Source organism: Zasmidium cellare (genome assembly GCF_010093935.1).
Source record: "Zasmidium cellare ATCC 36951 unplaced genomic scaffold M409scaffold_9, whole genome shotgun sequence".
Lineage (NCBI taxonomy): Eukaryota > Fungi > Ascomycota > Dothideomycetes > Mycosphaerellales > Mycosphaerellaceae > Zasmidium > Zasmidium cellare.
The window spans coordinates 206,862-226,606 of NW_022986953.1; the positions used below are offsets into that span (position 1 = coordinate 206,862).

At 53.6% G+C, this 19,745-nt stretch overlaps 5 protein-coding genes across 5 annotated transcripts; 2 read left to right on the forward strand and 3 right to left on the reverse strand.

Annotated features, from left to right (window-relative positions):
* Positions 1 to 65: 65 nt before the first annotated feature.
* M409DRAFT_19996 (uncharacterized protein) lies at positions 66 to 551 on the reverse strand (the record flags this gene model as incomplete). The annotated part of the gene is made up of 1 exon (XM_033805183.1): positions 66 to 551. The coding sequence occupies one exon, from the start codon at positions 549 to 551 to the stop codon at positions 66 to 68; it is 486 nt and encodes a 161-aa protein (XP_033670473.1).
* Positions 552 to 1,006: 455 nt separating this feature from the next.
* M409DRAFT_64672 (uncharacterized protein) lies at positions 1,007 to 1,700 on the reverse strand (the record flags this gene model as incomplete). Its single annotated transcript, XM_033816177.1, has 2 exons — positions 1,007 to 1,411; positions 1,464 to 1,700. The coding sequence occupies 2 exons, from the start codon at positions 1,698 to 1,700 to the stop codon at positions 1,007 to 1,009; spliced, it is 642 nt and encodes a 213-aa protein (XP_033670474.1).
* A 278-nt stretch (positions 1,701 to 1,978) lies between these two features.
* M409DRAFT_19998 (uncharacterized protein) lies at positions 1,979 to 4,013 on the reverse strand (the record flags this gene model as incomplete). Its single annotated transcript, XM_033805184.1, has 3 exons — positions 1,979 to 2,491; positions 2,546 to 3,945; positions 4,004 to 4,013. The coding sequence occupies 3 exons, from the start codon at positions 4,011 to 4,013 to the stop codon at positions 1,979 to 1,981; spliced, it is 1,923 nt and encodes a 640-aa protein (XP_033670475.1).
* Positions 4,014 to 4,259: 246 nt separating this feature from the next.
* Positions 4,260 to 5,146, forward strand: M409DRAFT_64673 (uncharacterized protein; the record flags this gene model as incomplete). Its single annotated transcript, XM_033816178.1, has 2 exons — positions 4,260 to 4,443; positions 4,497 to 5,146. The coding sequence occupies 2 exons, from the start codon at positions 4,260 to 4,262 to the stop codon at positions 5,144 to 5,146; spliced, it is 834 nt and encodes a 277-aa protein (XP_033670476.1).
* Positions 5,147 to 8,201: 3,055 nt separating this feature from the next.
* Positions 8,202 to 9,125, forward strand: M409DRAFT_64674 (uncharacterized protein; the record flags this gene model as incomplete). The annotated part of the gene is made up of 3 exons (XM_033816179.1): positions 8,202 to 8,304; positions 8,366 to 8,693; positions 8,747 to 9,125. 3 exons carry the CDS (start codon positions 8,202 to 8,204, stop codon positions 9,123 to 9,125), a joined length of 810 nt encoding a protein of 269 aa, XP_033670477.1.
* Between the last annotated feature and the right edge of the window lie 10,620 nt (positions 9,126 to 19,745).

Below are 19,745 nucleotides of genomic sequence, written 5' to 3' on the forward strand. Positions count from 1 at the left end.
ACGACCAAATGGCGATGACCGTCAGCTCAGAAGGAACGAGATCAGGGCGTCAGGTTCATTCCCCCTCACAACCTCTTCCTCCCCCCATCCTCACCCTTCTTCAACCCAATCCCCGCCACAATCGCCACCCTCACCAACACAAACGGCCAAGTCGTAACCGTAACCCCCCAATCCTGCCCCGTCCACTCCCACACCTTCAGCCACTCCCCCCACCCGCCCACCGCCTGCGCAACAGAATGCGTATACAAAACATCACTCAGCAAAACCGCCCCACACAACAACTTCCACACCCTCACATCATCCACGAAGCGTAGGACGACGGCTTCTATGAAGACGATGACGAGCCAGCCGCCGGCGAGTTGCGTGTAGATGAAGTCTGTGGTGGGTTGGATGGCGGTGATGGTTTCCCGCGTGAGGCCGGAGAGGTAGAAGCCGGGGTTTGTGAGGCACATTAATACGCCGCCGAGGGCGAAGAGGGATTCGACGTTTGTGAGGAGGAAGCGGTAGAGGTAGGGGATTGTTTCGGTAGCTTTTGGTAGTGGGGAGGCCATGGTTGTTGCGTTTGTGCTGGTTTGGGATTCTTCTCAGGTGGTGTTGGAGAAGTTTCTGTCTGCAAGCTTAGATTGTTGATACATGTCTCGCTGCCGGCGACTGTTTGTAAGTTTATAATTGTGATGGAGATGGAGTCGGGCTAACAATGGTATTGATGAGGTGGCCATCTTGGCTCGGCTGACTTGCTGTCAGACCAGACCAGGGGATCCTTATGCGCAGAAACCTTGTCCAGCAGGTACAGGAGATAGAAATAGTATCGAGCCCGTAGGGTAAGGGGATTATAGCAATGTGGGAATACGCGCGGTAGGCTCGAGCTCACACTGAATTTCCTTGCCGTCATTCTACTCACGTAGTAGTATTTCTAGCGATCTTCAGCAACCATGTTTAATCTTCCTCGTCGACATAAAGCAATCACCTCGCCAACCATCTTTGAGAATTGATGACACGCCCTCACTCAAAGGTCCAAGTCCAAGCTCTCCTTCGTCTCCTGCTTCTGCTCAGCATTCTCCAGGTACTGCTCAATCTCCTTCCACATCTCCTTGCGAATCTTCTTGCGAGCATCGGCGGCCTTCTTGACCCGGCGATGTGCCTTGTCGACCCTCGTACGGTCTGCAGCACTCACTGGCTTCACGTTGCCGCTCTCCAGTTTCTTCAGACGGGCCTCTTTCTCGAGCTTCTGCTTCTCCATCTCAGCAATGTTGGACTTGAGCTCGGGCAGTGGGACAATGTCAGCTCCTTGCTTGAGCAATTGGCGAAGCTCCTTCTCTTCCGATTTCAGGGCGATGGTCTCTTTTCTGATACGCTTGGTGTCTTCTTCCATTTGTTGTAGCTGCTCGATCAAGTCCTCCTCTGGCTCTTCCTGCTTGATGTTAGCCGCTGTTCTATGGGACTGCCAGCAGAGCCACACTTACCTGCAAGGCATGGTAGACTTGCTGCTTGCCGGCTGCTCTGCCTTCGATCTCCCCTCGCTCATGCAAGTCTTTGAGTAGTTTGGCTGCCGCGGCCTTGGTGACTCGATTCTTCAGATTGGAGCTGATGTCGGTTGCACTGTAGGGCCGATTCTCTTTGCGGAGATAGTCGAGAACGAGCGCGGCTTGCTGCTCAGGAGTGAGCTTGGCCTCCTTCTCGCCGTCCTTCTTTGCTGCCATTGTCGATATAGTTGACTTGGTGACTGAGGTTTCTACGGCGACTGCAAAGTGCGTGAGAAGATTTCGAAAAGATGGTGTGGTGTAGATGGTGGGTATTTGTAGGTGGTGTCTGCCTTCGAGGTGAATTTCTCCAAAGGTGAAGTTCGTTTAAGCTTCGGGAAGGCAGGTGTTCGTGCCTTCCTCAACATGCCATGTGAGGATGCACGGACCCGGAAGATGCCTGACGGGACCATAATACGGCAGTCACATGTAAGATGGAGCGTTTTGTCGAAAGAATTTCATGAGCTTCTTGTAGGTCGTACTATGCCACTGAACAGTACGATCCCGCCAAGAACCCAAGCAGGCCACCAGACACTCCAAATGACCAGTATGCTCCAAACGCCCTGTGCAGCCCATCCCTTGGCAACCTCTACGAGCATCCAGGTGATGTCCTTGCCCAGGTACCAGCTGAGTGCGAGCATGGCCAGTGGTGGAGAAGTTGTGACCCATAGTAGTGAAGAAATGGTTGCGTGGAGGATGTTAAGCAGCGCACTTGGATCGGTTGATGAGGTTGTCAAGGTCATTGGCCGGATGAAGCTGAGTGGAGATGCGAGCAGACCAACAATCAGGGCAAGTGAGAAGTTGATAGTAGCCCAGGTCGACAGTGTTGCTCCCACAAATAGCAGCGAGAACGACTGCAGCATCTGGAGCTGTTGAACGCTGGCATCCCAGACCCTGACAAGCACGCCGCTGAGGTAGATTGGCAGAAGGTAGCTGGATATCGCCAGTGCCATAAACGCAAAAGTGATGCCCTGCAGAGAATTTAGTCATTGATGCTCGCCATTGGCTAGTTGCTTTATACTTACCGACTTCTCTTTGTGAGTGAGAACATACAGCGGCACCAGACTCATCAGATGTACACCCAAAACAACAATCGCTGGCAGGAACATCTTCCGCTCGATCACTTCAAGCTCTGATTTCGGGACGAGCGCCACATCTTCTCCGTCCTGAACTGCCACAAGAGCTTTCTCCTTGAGCTTTTCGCTTGTTCCTCCGGTGGGTTTGGGTTTGCCAGGAGATTCCACGGGTCCTCTGCCACTCAGCACCCAAAGCGCTAGCGCATTGATGGTGAAACTTCCTGCCACAAGCATCGCAGCAGGCAGGTAGCTACCAATGCTGACGAAACGATGAGTGTTCAGGAGAATGTAGAAGAAGAAGCTCTGGTGGAACTTCTCCAAAAGGTTGTTGATCGAGCGGAACATGCTCTCTGCAACACGGCCCAGACTCATCTCATCGTGCCAGCCATCTCCCACAGTTTTGAGAGTGATTGCATCAATGTGATATGGCATGAACGCAGAATGAGGACCGGTTGCATGTCCCGCAGCTTGTGACATGACGCCCTTGGCGAGGCATTTGAGGCGGTCCTGATAGCTGTCGGAATGATCGATGATCCCGTGAAGGCTGCAGCCAATGCCCATCTGGCTGCTAGCGACAGATACAGCAGTGTTGAGCAAGTCGAGATTTGGGAGGGCGCCGTTGACCCCGTCGTAGAGCACGTCGAGCTTGTCGAATCGCTTTCCCCATGGACCGACTGGGTAATCTAAAGCTATAGCTCCCTGTAAGGCACCCGCCTTGACTGGCAAGGCGCTGATATTCCGAGAAGCAGTAGGTATGGTTGACGTGCTGTGGTACGCCGAAACCCAAGCCTCTGGACCGTACGTGCTGTCCGCTGGGAAGAGTACCAGAATGTCCTTGCTCCATACGCTCCACCGCTTGAAGTATCTTGCCAGTGTCAGGACCAGAGCAACCGCCGAGTAGTTGACCTCGCCGTCGAAGTTCCGCCAAGCAGCCATAAGGACCATCGCCTCAGTCGCGTCGGCGCGTGGACCTTGGAGGAGGCCATAGACATTGGTTCCTGCGATAGTCTCGCCCGCAACTTGGAAGCTGTACGGTTGTCGCGCTGGCCTCAGCCCAATCTCTTGCAGCAGATCATACAGCCCATTCGTCACCTCCTCATCAGATTGCCTGTGACCCAGCGACCAGACCTCCTGACGATATGCTCGAAAGACATTGTGCTCGCTCCCGCCGAAGTATGTATGGACCTGACCGGGGAGAATCGCGTTCTCGGAGATGTATGTCTGCCGTGAATATTCGTTCAGAGGGAGGAGTAGTAGCCAGGAGATTCCCACAAGGATACAGATGAGAGCTACGTATGTTGGTAGCTTCAAAAGTATGGGTGAACGTCGCAGCGTCAGAAGACGCGCAGCTGGTGATCGTATTGTCAGTTGGAAAGTCTGGAATATCTCATGTTGGTTAATGCTCACAAAGACCCATTCTTGCTATAGCATACTGTGTGTCGTGGAGCTTGTGACAGGGTGAACAAGAGATGTGCTTGCAGCTTAATCAAATTAGCCGGAATTGATTAAGAATCGGGAAGCCCAATCGTGGCTGCTCCTTGCCGGATCCGCGCGGACCCTTGATGAAGCCACGCGACGCTGTCATCAAGAGAAACGGTTCCTGTGGTTGCCTTCTTCCAACATCACCTGCGAAACAGCTTCGCGGCATTCCGTCGTCGTTTTGATGGCCTACTCGTTCCTTCAGTCGCTGCCGGACGCACGCCGCATACGAAGTTCTTTACTACGACTCCCACTCTGCACTCGCGGCCTGGTCGCGGTGATTACCTTGCTCTACGTGGTCCATTGGTTTGTGCCTGAGATTACGGAATGGGGAGCTCTCATACCCTCTGAGATCAACCTCAGAACGCGTACGTCGGCGGAGTATTCGATCTTGTAAGAAGAGCAGCTAATTCCTCGCCAGTACATCGATTGAACACCTTCCCTCTCCTGCACCGAGACATCTTCCACTACCTCCTCAACATAATCGCTCTTACGCCCTTGCTCGACCGATTTGAATCAGAACACGGCACAATCGTGACATTCATCCTCTTCACCGGACCATTTGGTCTCCTTCCAGGCGGCCTTTACACCCTTCTCGAACGATTCGTCTTCCATCTCGATGGCCACGCAGTTGGATCAAGTGTATGGGTGTTCCTACTCCTCTCCAGCGAGTCCATAAAGACATACCGCGAGAACCCATACTTTCAGATATCTGACTTCAAGATACCGACGTGGACGACACCCATCCTCTTGATCCTTGTTATCAATTTCCTGGTACCACACACAAGCCTGCTGGGACATTTATGCGGAGCACTGGTGGGATTTCTATGGGGCCTGGGGTACATCAAATTCCTGGCACCGCCTGACAAGATCTTGAGGTGGATTGAGGGCAAGCTGAACTTACTCGGACGGCTACCGCACTATGTGAGTGTGGATCAAAAGACCTTTGGACGATATGGAGTGCTTCCGAGCACAGGCGGTGGAAGGGTTGGCCCAGGCAGAGGCACATTAGGTGCGGCGAATGGTGTTGCCGTCGGTCCTTTGGGAAGTACGCAACGACTCGGCCCTTGATATCAGAAAGAGTTGCATTTAATGCCATAATAGCAGCCTACGGGACATTCTGGAATGCCATCATTCGTGACACATCAGCAGCGAATGAGCCGCCTCAGATATCGGTGGACCTTGTCGAGGAGAAGGATCAGCCTACCAGTCCAGATGATTCGGGGTCCTCCGACGTGCTTGAGGCGTCGGCTGCCTCCAGTGCAGCCACGCTGGGGGAAGCCTCACCTGCGCGAAATAGAGCCTCGTCTTTGGTTGTCCGCCCAAATCGTCCTACCGTCTTGCAGAGATCCACTACAAACATCTGACCGACAGTCCCAAAAGCCGGAGTTGCAGTCTTCAGGCCGGTAAACTTCATGGAGAATCACAGAATCCGTGTAAGCTCCCCGCGTGACGTTGTTTTAGTCGGAGTCATGCATCTGATGGTGAAGATCTAACAGCAAATTTTAACGGATACCAGCTCCAGCAAATCTTACCGTTCTCTCCACTTCTTAATGGACATTCTCGCACAATCGATGATTCCAAGCTTGGATGTGTTCAGCCTTGGATAATTGTCATTACAGACATCGCTCGGCCAGAAGTTCAAGAATCGCTTTCTCGATCCTGGTTAAAGCAGCCCTGGAGCTTCGCCGCAAGATATTCCTCCTGAGGCACTCTGTTCCTGATGTCGTCCATCGAGCGGCTCAAACTCCTGGCCTAAGTCGACGCCAGCTGAGAACTCACGTCACTCTCTACTGGTGTATCGATCTTCTGTCTTTTACTTCGGCCATTTTGCAAAAGCAGTCAGCGAATGCAAATATCGTCGCGACGAATGAGACCCATTCTCCGTCCAGCACAAGTACACACGCCAAAGTGACTAGCGACTTGGCATGGCATGACATGGGCTACACCATCTACACGACCCAGAAAGCCAACATCAAGGTGTGGATCGACAAAGCTTGAGCAGAAAACATGTGTAATAGATTGGAGCTGGGAGTTTATTGCCGTCGATCCCCCAGACTTCTTCGCAGCCAAGATCCTCGGTTTCCGGCAGTGTTTCGAAAGGCACGCACATTAGTCTGGAGTTTACTCATGGTCTTCGCAGGGACTCCAGCGCTAGCAACGACCAGCGATGGCCTTTCCATCTGATAAGATTCTACCAAGCCCCAGATGAAGAACAATCTGGACGATTGGAGCTAGGCTTTCCTTCGCATGCAGACCAGTGTTCCTGCGTCGCCCGCAACAGGCAAACCCTCTTCCCAAAGAACTGGACGTGCAAGGGCAAAGCCTATCGACGTGGGTGAACAGCTGATGATGGCTGTCTCTCTGGCCAGTACGGGTCCCTGTGCTCCTCGTGGCCGTCTCCATTGGCGATGTGAACAAGAAGCTTCTCAAAAGCTTTGGCGAAGGCTTCTTGATCTTCACCCGATGTCACAAACACGGCGCCTGCTTAGACACTACCAATAGACTGGCAGACATGTCAAAGGGCTATGGGACAGAGAGTGCGAATAGCTTCGATGGTCTGCAGCAGCAGAATCACTACCTCCGCGGCAGTGAGCACGATTTCATGGCTCCAAACGCATATAAGAAACCGAGCCGTCCAGGCAGTATCTGAGCCAGCAACCACAGGACTCCTGCACACAGTTCCCGAACTTGCCAACAACCCAACGACTAAATACTTCAAGATGATTGCCACCAACATCGTCGCTGCTGCTCTCGCCGCCCCGGCCACCGCTCAGGTCATCCGTGGCGTCCAGTTCCAGGACACCTTCGACAACCGCGACGGCCACACCCCAGTCACTGAGCCAATCGGTGACTCTGCCACCGGTGCTCTCAGCTACAACGGCTGGCAGTACTACGACGCTGCCCTGGAGAGCAACGTCGTGCCCGCCACTGGCCCAAACGTCGCTGCCTTCTTCAGCTCTGGTGAAATCCAGGCCGGTCAGGATGTCTGGAAGCCACGCAACTCCTCTGTCCTGTCCTTCAACCAGCAGAGGTGAGGATGCCTATACATAAATGAATACTTGGCCATTTGCTGACTTGTGTCTTCCGAAGCTTTGCCTACGGCTGCGTCACCAACTCGGAGGGACCAGCGGTCGCTGTGACCTGCACCCTCCAAGCCTCCGCCCAGCGTGTTGATGGCACGACTGTCGTTCAGAACTTGGCCTATAACCCGCGTGAAATTCGTAACGCTTTGAACACTACTTCTTTCCCTCTCAGCTTCACGAACTTGCAGAGCTTGACCATCCAGGTGCTCAGCTCTGCTGCTCCAATCGACACCGTCGCTCCTCTCATCGACAACAACACCTACGTTGCTACCATCCGCACCTCTACCTAGAGGGACTTAACTGGTACAAGGCTGGCAAGGAAAGGAAAGTTGCATGTCTGGTAATTGTGTGGAGGATTCGGTTGACTGCATGCACGGTCGCTGATGAGAAATGATGGTACGACGCTCGTTTTAAGACACAAGTATACAGTATAGTGTCGAAATAAAATGAATATTTAGTCTATGTTTGTTTCGTCCATCTTGTCGTCAGAATTTTCCAACGTGTCGTCGCGTGAAAGGACAGCGGACGTGAAGTTAAAGTTGGCTGTGACGTCGGCTCGCTTAGCACGTTGCCCAGGCCGACGGCATTGTTTACAGCCGGGAGAGAGGCTGGGCCGCTGGACAGGGACTCCAGCCACGACCTGCCATCGAATATTCAGCGACGACGTGTGCTGGTGACGGTCCACGCCTGAACGGAACTCCCTTTCGATTCTCGCAGAGCTAAGTCTCTCCCTCCTCCATCATCCACCACCACTTCTGCACCAAAAAAGCCCCGTTCTGACCACAAGAAAGAGCGTCGCAGACAATCGAACCTCGCCCCGAACCTTCCACTCTTTAAGACTACAGGCACGCATTCCTCCTCCTCCCGCCCTCGGCACGCACAGCATTCCAACACAGCGAGACAACAGCATTGTATCGAGCCGAGAAGAAGCATTCGTTAGCCTGCCGCATTCCACAACCCTCCCAACTCCCGGCCATCGGGCCGCTGGAGCTCCTCGAAATCCCCTCGCTCGACCAGACAGCCGGTAGACCTTTTCTACCATGCCGAATGTACGCTTCGCAGTCGGCATCCAGAGGCTGATTCCCTTTCTGGGATATCATCATGTCTTGATGATCTTGATTGCGATTGCGATCATCCTACTTTGTGAGTAGTCGTCGAGAGTCACGAAGGGGAGGGAATAGATTGGCTGACTTGATAACTACAGCATTACTCTTGGCAGGATGCTCGTCCTCGTCACCTTTAATACCGGGCATCTTCCTCATATCCTTCTACTACGAGATGTACACGCCAACGTACGATCCTACACAAGTCAACCCAGGAGTGACGGCGGCGATAGCGAACATCGTTGGTGATGCGGGTCTCGAAGTAAGAGTGGGATACTTTGGATTGTGTGTGAACGCAGACGGTGGAAGCTTCCTGTGCTCGAACAATGCGACCTTGTTGGCAGAGCAGGTGACCATCGATCAAGATCCACTCAATCTGATCTGGGTCGCAAACACATTCAAGAACAGTGTGGTGTTTCCATACCTGCTGTGAGTTGAGGCATAGTCCGACATCTTTATTCAATCCACTAACCTACGAACAGCATCGTCGCCATCGTCCTCGCCTTCATCACATTCCTCCTCCTCGCGACCTTCCCGGGCTGGCACGAAGAGCACGACGCACGAACCGGCAGCGATATCGACATCAAGCCATTCCCCTCCCGACCGGTCTCACAAGTCGCCCTTGCCCTCATCTTCATCGCCTCCATCTTCGTCCTCGTCAGCGTCCTATGGCAACACACTGCATCCGTAGCTGCAGCACAAATAACGCAAGACTTCGGAAATGGAAGCGTCAAGAGTGGTGTGGGCACCAGTGCAATGGTGTTGGGTTGGTTCGGATTTGCATTGCTCATCATCGTCACGATCGGTCTACTGGTCATGATTCTGAGCATACACTTGCTGGATCGATTGACGGATGAATGATGAACGAGAAGAGAAGAAAAGCATGCCACGACAGGAACGAAGAATGTGAATAGGAACATGCCAGGACAGGCTCCTGCACGACACGAAGCTCAAGAAGCTCACCACATGGCGAACAACGACCTAATGGCTTGCGAAGAGCGAACGTGTACGAAGCACTGGCGAACGAAAAGGATAGAGGACACCCAGCTTTGCTTGGACGATACCAGAGCTGCTGACCATCAGCTCACCTGCACTGCATAAAGACTCAAGTTAGCGGCATCATGATGGGCGTTTCTCCGGAGTTTGTGATTTTCTTGTAATGGGGACGGAAAACGGCATGGCATGGGCTGGATAAATGTACCCTCTGCTCCGCACTGTCGCTTGTACGAGACATGTGGCATGAGAGTGGATGTAGATAAAATGACTGAAATGGATGGCTACTGAGAGGCGGCTGGTGATGAGGATGTTTTCCGAGTTTCATTTTCTCCCGTCTGCCAACTCCTACTTCCGGCCGTTGACATCTTCGTGTGTGAGTTGCTATTCCTTGAGGACTGGCGGAGGTGACTTTCCTCTTCAGCATTCTCGCCACTCCTCGAACACGGCATTATCATCATAACATCAATCCATCTGCTTGAGCAAGTAGAGATACTGCATCACCGGACATCTTCTATCTCCCAGATTCCATATCCTCCCCACTGAGCGAAGCAAGCCAGGGATGGGCAGTTCAGGGCTGGAATGGGGTCAAGTTCCATTTCAGCTCCCAGATCTGTCGACCTTGCACGGTTGCACACTGGTCTCCCCTCTTCATCTCTCTGTTCTTTAAGAGGAAATGCATAGAGCTCCCTTGCACTCGTATCTCCCATTCCCCATCACGTCTCCCACACAGATTCTCCCTATTGTCTATTTCGTCATCCTTTGAGCGAGCACATGCAGAATCTCCTACCTTCTCCTTTCTTCATTCACGAGTCCCGTCTTCGCTTGATCTCCTCATGGGCTGAAACTACGGTTCGTTTGTATCTGAAGATGTCGGGCAATGGGCGCAATTCATCGACACGCAAGAGACGACGAGATGCGGTGGGAAGAGTTCCACCCCCTTGCCCTTGAGACTTTGACCTACCCCCATAAATAATTCTGGTGCGATCTTTCCCAGCCTACATGCAGAGCAAAGACACTCAAAACACGGAATGTCGCTTCTCCCAAACTCCTGGTCAAATCCTTTGAGGAGTACTGGTAACATGTCTCCGCTTCCCGTTCCCGTTCTCGAACATGAGCATCTAGGTCCGCGGAGACCTTCCCTCTTTGCTGCTCCCGACTTTGTTTTGATCCTTTTTCGACCATCGTCGTATATCGATGCTCTCGATCCTGAAGTCCGGAGATGAGGCCCAACCTACCACCTAGATGGCCCGTTTTTCCCTGTGAGAGACTAGCCCCTGAGTCTTCTGGTATGGCATTCTCAAGCAAAGCAAATTACACTTCCTCCACCTTCGCATTGTGCCCAGCTCTATTCACTCTCCTCGAACACCGCGAAGATGTGCACCTAACTGTCGGCTGATCACATCGAGATCTGCCGTCCGTCACGAATGTCTTATACGTTTAGAAATTGGAGGTCTTCTCCTAGAAAAGCCTTTAGACTGGTATATGCGGAGCTAGGAGCCGAGCATAGTCATCGACGGTTTGCTTGAGAGATCGATCATTTTTCTGGCAAAGAAGTTTCCAGCTTTCCAAAGGCGCCAATGTCGAGCAGCATCTTGAAATGTATCTCATCCATATCCACTCTCGAATCATCTCCAATCCCCATAACAACCCATTCGTCCATGCTCTCGAATCTCCCTCTCCACGCTTTGAGACCGACCTTTTGCTCGGGAAGCCCTCCTTCTTCTTTGTCAACACCAACTTCCAACTTCTCTAATCACAAATCCGCCAGGCCGCCCGCCACACTCCTCCCTCCATCTCTCCTTCTCCCACGATACATCTCTTTCCCCGAGAATGACGGTGATTACATGCTATGGGATGTAGATCCAGAGTGATGGTATCCCTCTTTTGCTTAGGAGTGTTTGCTTCTTTCTAGACGTAGAAACTTCCTGTGCCTCCAACGACGAGAAGTCCAAGGATCTCAGAGTCTGGCTCGGGCATTACATTCTTGCTGTGTGTTGATATCTCAGGGAGTATTGGAGGGTTCATGCTCTCGATCGCAATGGAGAGCATGCTGAGATCTGGAGTTTACTTGGGAAAGGCTGACTTCCAGGCGAGGAAGCTTCTGAAGTGTTTAGAGAAGTTGAGCTCGAGGATTGCAGAGTTCGTGGCACCGGCATTCAATTCTTCAAATGTATTTATATCCCCGTGAATAATGGAGGGTCCATGCTATCAAATCGGCTCTTGTAGGAATAGCGCCTATTCTTTCCGTGGGGATGTTTGCCTCTTTCCAGAGAAGCGAAGATAAGCTCGAGGATCGCAGAGTCTGTAGCTCCGGCATGAAATGCATTAATATCCCCGTGACAAGTGGAGACTCTATGCCATCGAATCGTCACTCGGAGTAGCAGTGCCCGTGATTTGCTTGGGGATACGTCCTTCCAGACGTAGAAGCTTCTCGTGTCTTCAAAGGACGAAGCCCTAAGGATTCCAGGATCTGGCGCAGTAGAACCTCTGCTTTTCCTTGTTGTTATCCCCGTGAATAATGAAGAGACCATACTATCAAATCGGCTCTTGCAGAGATAGTGCCTATTGTTTGCTTGGGGATGCTTGCTAGTTTCTTCCAAATGTAGAAGATTTTCTTGCCTTCAAACAAGATGAGCTCGAGGATCCCAGAGTCAGTTGTATTCTTCTTATCTGTTGATATCCCCAGGAATCATAGAGAGTCCATGCCATCAAGCAGGTACTCGGGGTAATGGTGCGCATCCCTTGCTTGGGGATGCTGCTTCCTTCTAGACGTAGAAGTTTCTCAAGTCTTCAGAGGAGATGAGCTCGAGGATCGCAGAGTCTGCACTCTGGCTCCAGCATTACACTCTTCAAATACATTAATATCCCCGGGAATAATAGAGATTCCATGCCATCAAATCGACGCTCGGAGTAATAGTGCCTATCATTTCACGGGGGAAGGGGAGAAGAAGATTTGGTGTGCCACCTTGGGCATCTGTTTGGTTTTTCTATTCTACTAGTACAGCAAGGAGAAGGAAATCAAATCGCTCAATCATCCCCGTTGAATCTCATCTGTCTGAACTCCCGTTCGTCGTGCCAATGCCTCAATTGAGACTTGCGTGAATGAGATAACCCCTTAGATGTACCACATCGAGGTCATGATGTTGCCCTGGTTGGGCATGTCGAGCAGCTTGGGGAAGTCGCCTGGGATGCCCGACGACGAGCCCGACTTGCCCTGAGAACCCGACTTGCCCTGGGAGCCCGACTGAGAGCCAGAGCGAGGACGAGTCTGGCTCGTGGGAACACCGTCGCTGCTGCCAGCCCAGTTGGGGTCGTGGGGCACAGCACGGTTGGAGGCCAGATGGGCGTAGTAGATGGCGGGATGCTGCGAGATGGGCGTCGTGGCGCGCTGGTACTGGTACGAGTGCTCGTAGAGGAGAGTGTGGAGCTGATCGTTCGGCATGTTCGCCTCGTTGAGGAGGACGTAGTAATGGACAGGCCGAGCAGTACCCTTGATGGCGGCGTGCGACTGCAGGTAGAAGTCATTCTCGTGCGGGTTGGTGACGCCGGTCTCGACGAGAGTGCCTGGGAAAGCGTTGCCGTTGCGATCGCCCTTCTCTGGGAAGAAGCGGACGTGGTGGCGCTTGGAGCCGACGATGACGATGAATTTGACATTGGCGTTGCCATCGGCGGAGCGAATCAGCTTCTTGAGATCTTGTACCTCCTGCTCGAGCACCTGGGCGTACTGGCCCTCGGAGACACCATCACGCATGTAGATGATGGTGCTAGGAACCTTGCCGTTGTTGACTGTCTGCATCCAGTGCTGAACCATCGGCTTCAGCTCTTGGGTGAGGATGTCGGTGTTGATCATCTCAACGCGGAAGCCATTGGTCTGGCACAGAGCTGCGTAACGAGTGGCAAGCTTGTCGAGGGAGACGGTAATGGCGGCCATGGAGGGAGTCTGGGCACCAGGAGCAGCGTGGGAGACGTCGGAGCCGATGATCATGGTCGGAACTTGGAAGATGCCCGCGGGGCCGGCAGTCTTCTGGCCAGAGGCGCGGCAAGTGATACCTCCCAGCTTCGCGTTGAACTTCATGCACACGTTCGAGATGTACTGGGGCTGACACTTCTGAACGTGGGCGTACTGAACGCACTGGGAGACAACACCGTAGCGGCACTCAGCTGAGCGCTTGATGCGACCATAGACCTGGCTGTCCTTGTCGGGGAGGATGAACATGAGCATCTGGGGACGAGACTGAGACTGGTTGCCGGCTGCGTTCCAGGCAGCAGTCACCCAAGCGCCGACGTCGTCACCAGCAGCAAGCGACATCTGCGGGTTGCTGTTCTCAACACGACCTCCGTGGTTCTTGTAGCCAGTGACGAACTGGCCAATGAAGCGCTCGATGGCGGACTTGTCGGGCTTGCCACCACGACGGCCGGAGATGACAGTCACGGACCAGCTCTTGAGAGGGACGGTGTTGGGCTGGAAGAACTTCTTGCCCTTCAGATCCCAGCGGCCAGAGGTGCCTGGCTTGGCCTCACCAGTGCCGAACTTCACGGTGGGAGCAGTAAGGAGACGAGCCTCGACGACAGTCTTCTGAGTGTTGATCTTCATGCCGTACTTCTTCAGCATCGGGTCGTTGGGCCAGTCGAGCATCTTGAGGCCCTGCTCAATGGATGCCCAACGCTCTGGAGGCGGGGTGACGGCGAACTTGATCATGTTGGAGGTCTGACGCTCATCCATCTTGTAGGCATAGCGCTGGTTCTCCTTCACCATCAGAACCTCCATGGGAAGGACAGTGCTCTTGCCCTTGGTCATCTTGACGAGAGGGAGACCAGGGTACTGCAGACGAATGGAGTAGTCCTTGGCGAAGTAGTCGTAGATAGAAACCTTGGTCACCTTGCCGGATGCATCGCGCTTGTCGAACTTGTAATCCTTGGCAGACTGGAAGATGAACTTCTCAATGACATACTCATCGACGGAGCCACGACCACGGTGCTTGGCCTGGACGTGAAGCTTCCGCATGCGCTTCAGCTCCTTGCCAGCGCCCTTGCCCTCGCCACTACGCTGGAGAGCGTTGACCAAGTCTGCGGTATCACGGCAGCCACAGACCAGCTGAGCAGTCTTGACGAGCTGCTGAGCAACCCAGAAAGTGCCGTTGGCGACGTCGAGGTTGACAGACAGACGGCCGGGGTGGACGACGCGGAGAGAGGCGAAGACTCCCTTGAAAGCCTCGACGCCACCGCCAAGCTCGAAACGCTTCTCGCCCTTGGCGAAGAAGTTGCGCTTGATGGACGTGAAGCGCTGGGATGGGGTCTGACGGAGGAGGTGGTCGGCGAAGTTGATGGTCTCAAGGCAGGTGTTGTCGAACGAGGCGTTCTTGGTGAGATGAGCCATCAGCGTCTGAAAGCCGACGGTGTTGGTGCAGCGGATGGCAACACGGTGCTGGTCAGACATGCCCTCACGTGGCGTACGACCCTGCTCCTTGTCTAGATCGACGATGATGCGGACCTCACGGTCGATCTTGCGGCCAGACCAAGCAAGCTTGTTGCCGTCGAAGATGGTGTGCTCTCCCATCTCCTTCTGGACGGCCTTGGAGTTCCAGACCTTGTGAATGACACCGCGCTTCTCGACGCCGTTGCCGATCATAACATCGTACTGGTAGATGGGGAGCTGAGGGAACTGCTCGACATGGAACGTGTTCAGTCCGATCTTGACGGCCTGGCCAAGCTTAGAGGCAGCTTGACGAGCTGGCATGGAGGAAGAGGTAGTCTGACCACGAGCAGTGGCCCAGCCCATCATGCCGAGGTCGAAGTTGCGAGGCTCGACGGTGGGGCGGGAGGCGTTGGGGTCACGAACAGCAGTGCTGCCATCGCTAGGGTCTTGGTTGCCGTCGTAGCCACGGGCAGAGCGAGGAGCAACACGAGAGTCGGAGGTGCGAGCAGTGCCGGCGTTGGAGCCAGTGGCACGGCCAGACGAAGAGGTGTCGCCGGAGCTGGAGCCGCCAGTGCGAGGACGAGCACTCACCTGCTCCTTGGAGACGCGGTTCTTGCCAGGTCCAGCCATTGTGTGACTCGTAGTAGGTTGGTTGATGTGTTGAAGAGGTTGTGTGGTGAAGGGGAACTGATGGGTTGAAAGTCAGTGATGTCGGTTCAGTAGATGTGTCGTCGCAATGTGATGGTGGAGGATGAAGATGAAGTAGTGAGGTTGACAGGTGATGAGCACATACGACGATGGCACTTGAAGCCGCCGCGAGTGGTATCGCTGGTGACAAGCTCAAGGCGCGTCAGATGGTTGGTGTTGTGGGTGGAAGTGGTGTTCAAGGGTGTGGTTGATGTTGTTGAAGGTGGATGGTGGTGGATGGTGGTGGAAGTCGAGGTTGGAGTGTGTTGTTTGGAGAGGAAGAGAAGTGCAAGGTGGAGGGGTTTAAGTAGGCTAGAGATTCGCCCGCGGAGGCAGGTGCGCGCACGCGTCTTCACATGAACTCCGTTTGCACGGTGAGATTCAGAGTGAAGGAGAGCGTGTTTACAATGCCGTTGTGGTGAGGGGAAAGTGGTGGCAGTTGGAACTGCGGGCTGATATGGCACGTACCTGATGTGCAGCGCGTAGCTGTCGGTGCAGTGGTGGTGTGGAAGGGTGGTTGACTGTTGATGGATGTGAGAAGGTGTTTTTGTTGGTTGTTGTTGGAGGATGGAAGATGGTGGTCGAGGGAAGAGGTGGTTGTGTGTGGGTGCAGTGGTCTGAGTTGGAGTGGAAGAAAGGCCGTCTTAAGTACCTGGCCCCGTGGCAAGGGATGACGCGTCAAGGTGCAGATTTGCTTGTGATAGGGACGTACCTGATGATCCGGTGTGCTTTCTGAGCGCTCAGATGAGTTCAGAAGGATGTGTGTCGAGGTTGGTGGTGTTCGGCAGGAGGAAGGAGCCAGCAGTCCGCTGAATTCTGAAAAGCTGAGCGTGAGCCAGGCGCCCGGGCTTGGCACCCGGAGCGACGGCGAGCTCTCAGATGCCTGAGGAAGCGCGTGGTGGCGGTGACGTGATGTTTGAAACGATTGGCAAAGACACTTGGGCATTGGAAGATGAGATCAGGACAAACAAGGGCAAACAGACAGTAGAGTTCTTGGACAAGTCCTGAAAGAAGACCTCCTTTGAACCAGCTACGACTGCTCTCCTATGCTGTCCCATACTTCATCTCTCTGGTCCTGCTCGATTCAAACCCCTACAGTCTCTCCACCGTAGATCCCCGCCCCTTCGGTCACCCCCAGCCCAGCAGCAACCAGTCTACCTTCTAAGTAGTCCTCGTCGGGACGCGAGTATCAACCAGTAACGAACACAGCAGCAGCGCAATAAACCTTCATGGCCGACCCCGACGATTCAAAACGATCTACGAACCACGACGGCACGTCCGAGATCCCTTGTCAAGAGGAGGATCTTCTGCGCGGTGAGCCTGGGAGGCTGGGACGTTGGAGGATATTCGCTCGGAGCTCATCTTTCGAGAGAACCGTCTATGGCGCGCTGCATTTCGCGGCGTTGTTGCTCTATAATACTCCTGAGACAAGAAATCCGAATCGTCTGATCGCGGTCCCCACCCGGACGGCGACATTGTTTCTCGAATGCACACGCGTCTGCCATGCCAACGAAGGCAGAGAAAGAGGACGGGTGTCCACATTGCGCATGAGATGGTGGTTGAAGCGATACCGAAGTCTCGAGGAAAGACTCATCGATACGTCGACTACCTAGATGGTCGTTGCTCCAGCGGCTGACTCCTGATCGAGAACCCTCAACCATGGACGTGTATGCTGGAAAAGAGCAGCACTACCTTGTCGCATGCTTCTGCGGCCACGACTATACTCAGGTTCAGATCGAGTGCGGATGGCGACGCGTCTCATGGTTCTCGTATCCACGGACTCCATCGTTTTCCCAAGCCTAGCTGTCGAAAGCTACTATGTGTCCCTAGACGCGTTTTGGAACAGCATGGTAATCAAGAGGTGATGCAGCTGGGACAGTAGAGGTTTGCTGCACCTGTTGCAGTGATGACAATGATTCAAAGCACTTGAGCTCAACTGTGCCAGCAAACGGAACAGAAACCTTCGTTGCACCGGTGAGGCACTGGTTGAGTACGCCGAAAAATGAGGGTGCATCAGATGGCTCAGCGTCAGTGAGCTCGTGGTCAGGCGCCATTCTCCGTTCAATGCTGTCCTGAAGAGGGTTTTCCTGCAGTATCCAAAGCTCTTGTGATCAAGGGAGAGGCCAGAGACACCCGGCGCTCTCCTGGCGCCTGCTGCTCGAATAGAGGTTGCGAGGCCTCCGCTAGCACAGCCTTGGATTGAGTGTGTGGGATGGATTTTGTTTGAAGTACAGCAATGTTCCGAGGAGACCGCACACAGCTCAACTGATCCATGGCATAGTCTCTCCAGGAGTTCAGGTTGGATGTCGAACGGGAGAGCCAGAGAACATCCTCCCACTTGATTTGGCCTGCATATCCGGAATGTTTGACCCAAAGGACTGCGACAGAGCCATGACAAAAAGAGTGAAGGTGCTTTGAACAACGAGACGAGCACATCCGTTGTTGAACCTCCAGACGATTGACAGTCAGGAAACGAAAGACGAAAGAAGATTCAAGGAAAACGCATATCTCCAGCTCGTACATGCAGGATAAAGAGCACAGAGCGAACAAGGTCACAGAATCCAACGCTCTCCGTGAGAGGAGCGAGAGACGTAGCCCATCCTCGCGCGAAGCTGACGGAAATAACGGACGCCCATTCAAGTTGGCCGTCAATGTTGCCGCCATCTCTGCTTCTGCATGGGATCCAATACGCCGAGAAATGCCATCGATGGAGATCGTTGATCCGAAAAGAAGAACCAGAGCCGCAGAGTCAAAGCCTCAATGATGCATAGCATGACGGAGGTGGTTCCGCCATCTGCTGCCTTGGAGGGCCGGGAATTCTGAGACAGTGTTCGCGCCATCCGTCGAAGACGCATTTCCATTGTCGAGTCCCTGCCTTTTAGGTGTCTCCTCGCGGTTTTCCAGATGGCCTCATCGAACATGTCGCCTGCAGCAAATGCCTGCATCGTCTGCACACAACCCTGGAGGCTCTGCGAGGTGTCGTTTCCCGCGCGTGACCACGGTCAACTATTTGGCGAGGAGCATGACTGCTCATATCCTCCGAAGGTGCTATTTCGTGCTCTTGTTCGAACTCTGAGGCGCAGCATCGTCCTTTGCTTCCATCTCATCCTCAGCCAGTGGTCGTGGTGGAGCTCGCAGGCGTAGCAGCTCGTGGCCTCTGCTTGTACTTCGTCATGGCGTTTGCGGAGGCCGTACGGCGGCGCTCGTCATCTCAGACGCAGTTCCTTCCAAGAACATCGATATCGTGTGCGTAGAGACGCTGGAAGACCCGATTGTCGTTGACTAGCACACGAGAAGATGTTGGTTTTGGCTCGTGGACAAGCTCTGGCTAGCGCGCCAGTTTTGGCTTCAACATTTCGGGCCCGATGGTGACGACTGTCTTGCCCTTCTTCCTCTCTTGCATTGCCATTAGCATCGTGTCAATGCCATCGGCGTATACATCATAGCTGAAACGACAACAAGCGCTGGCATCCAGTACGATGAGGACGTTCGAGATGCGAAGCAGAGGGACGTTGGGCAGATGCTACGCACGGCAGTAAGCTGCCTGCATACAGCACATCCGCACGCCAATGCCAGACGTGACGAACTCGTGGAAGCGCCGGAATCGCCAGAGGTCAAGACCAGAACTCCGCCAGGCGAGAGAGATGCAGACGAAGAGGTTGATTTTTCCTGGTGCTCAAAGAATGTATCTTCAGAGACGGGCAGAATTTGGCAGCGAGAGCTTCCCTCGCGAGACTGAGAATTGCACGCCCTTTTGGAGCTTTCTCATGGGCGTGGCCCTCAAGACACTCGCCGAGACTCCTGGTGAAGGAGGACTTAGCAGGACCGCGGTATTGCATTTAATTCTACATTTGACAATTTGACTAGATCAAACGAATCTGAACCGATACTCCCTGCGTTTACGGAATCCTTTGGCTACGTTTTGCCTCGAGATTCAAGACGAAGCTTTGATGACCATTCCTTTCCCAAACAATGTCCAATGGCTACTAACGAGTACACGTCGCGCTCGATTGCCTTACCTTGGTCCCGAAGGAGCTATTTCCTCTACATGGGAGTGTAATGCATCTGCTCATTGAGGGATTTGGACAATAATGGCGATGCATTTTGAACAACCCGAGCAATACTGTCCCCGTCCCACCAGAATTAATGCCATGGCCACTGACTGGCTGACCTGGAGCTGTAGGCCATCCTCCCTTCATGATTGATTCAGATATCCGGACAATCCTAGAGCTCATCAGGTGAGGTCAACTTTCCTACTTTCATGCTACGCTCTTAGTTCTGATATATTCGTGACGGCAGCACCTCTGCCCACTCTCTGACGGGTTGGAAACTCCGAGGAGTGCGACTGAAGCCTACCAACCAGATTCCATCCCGCTCAAGGT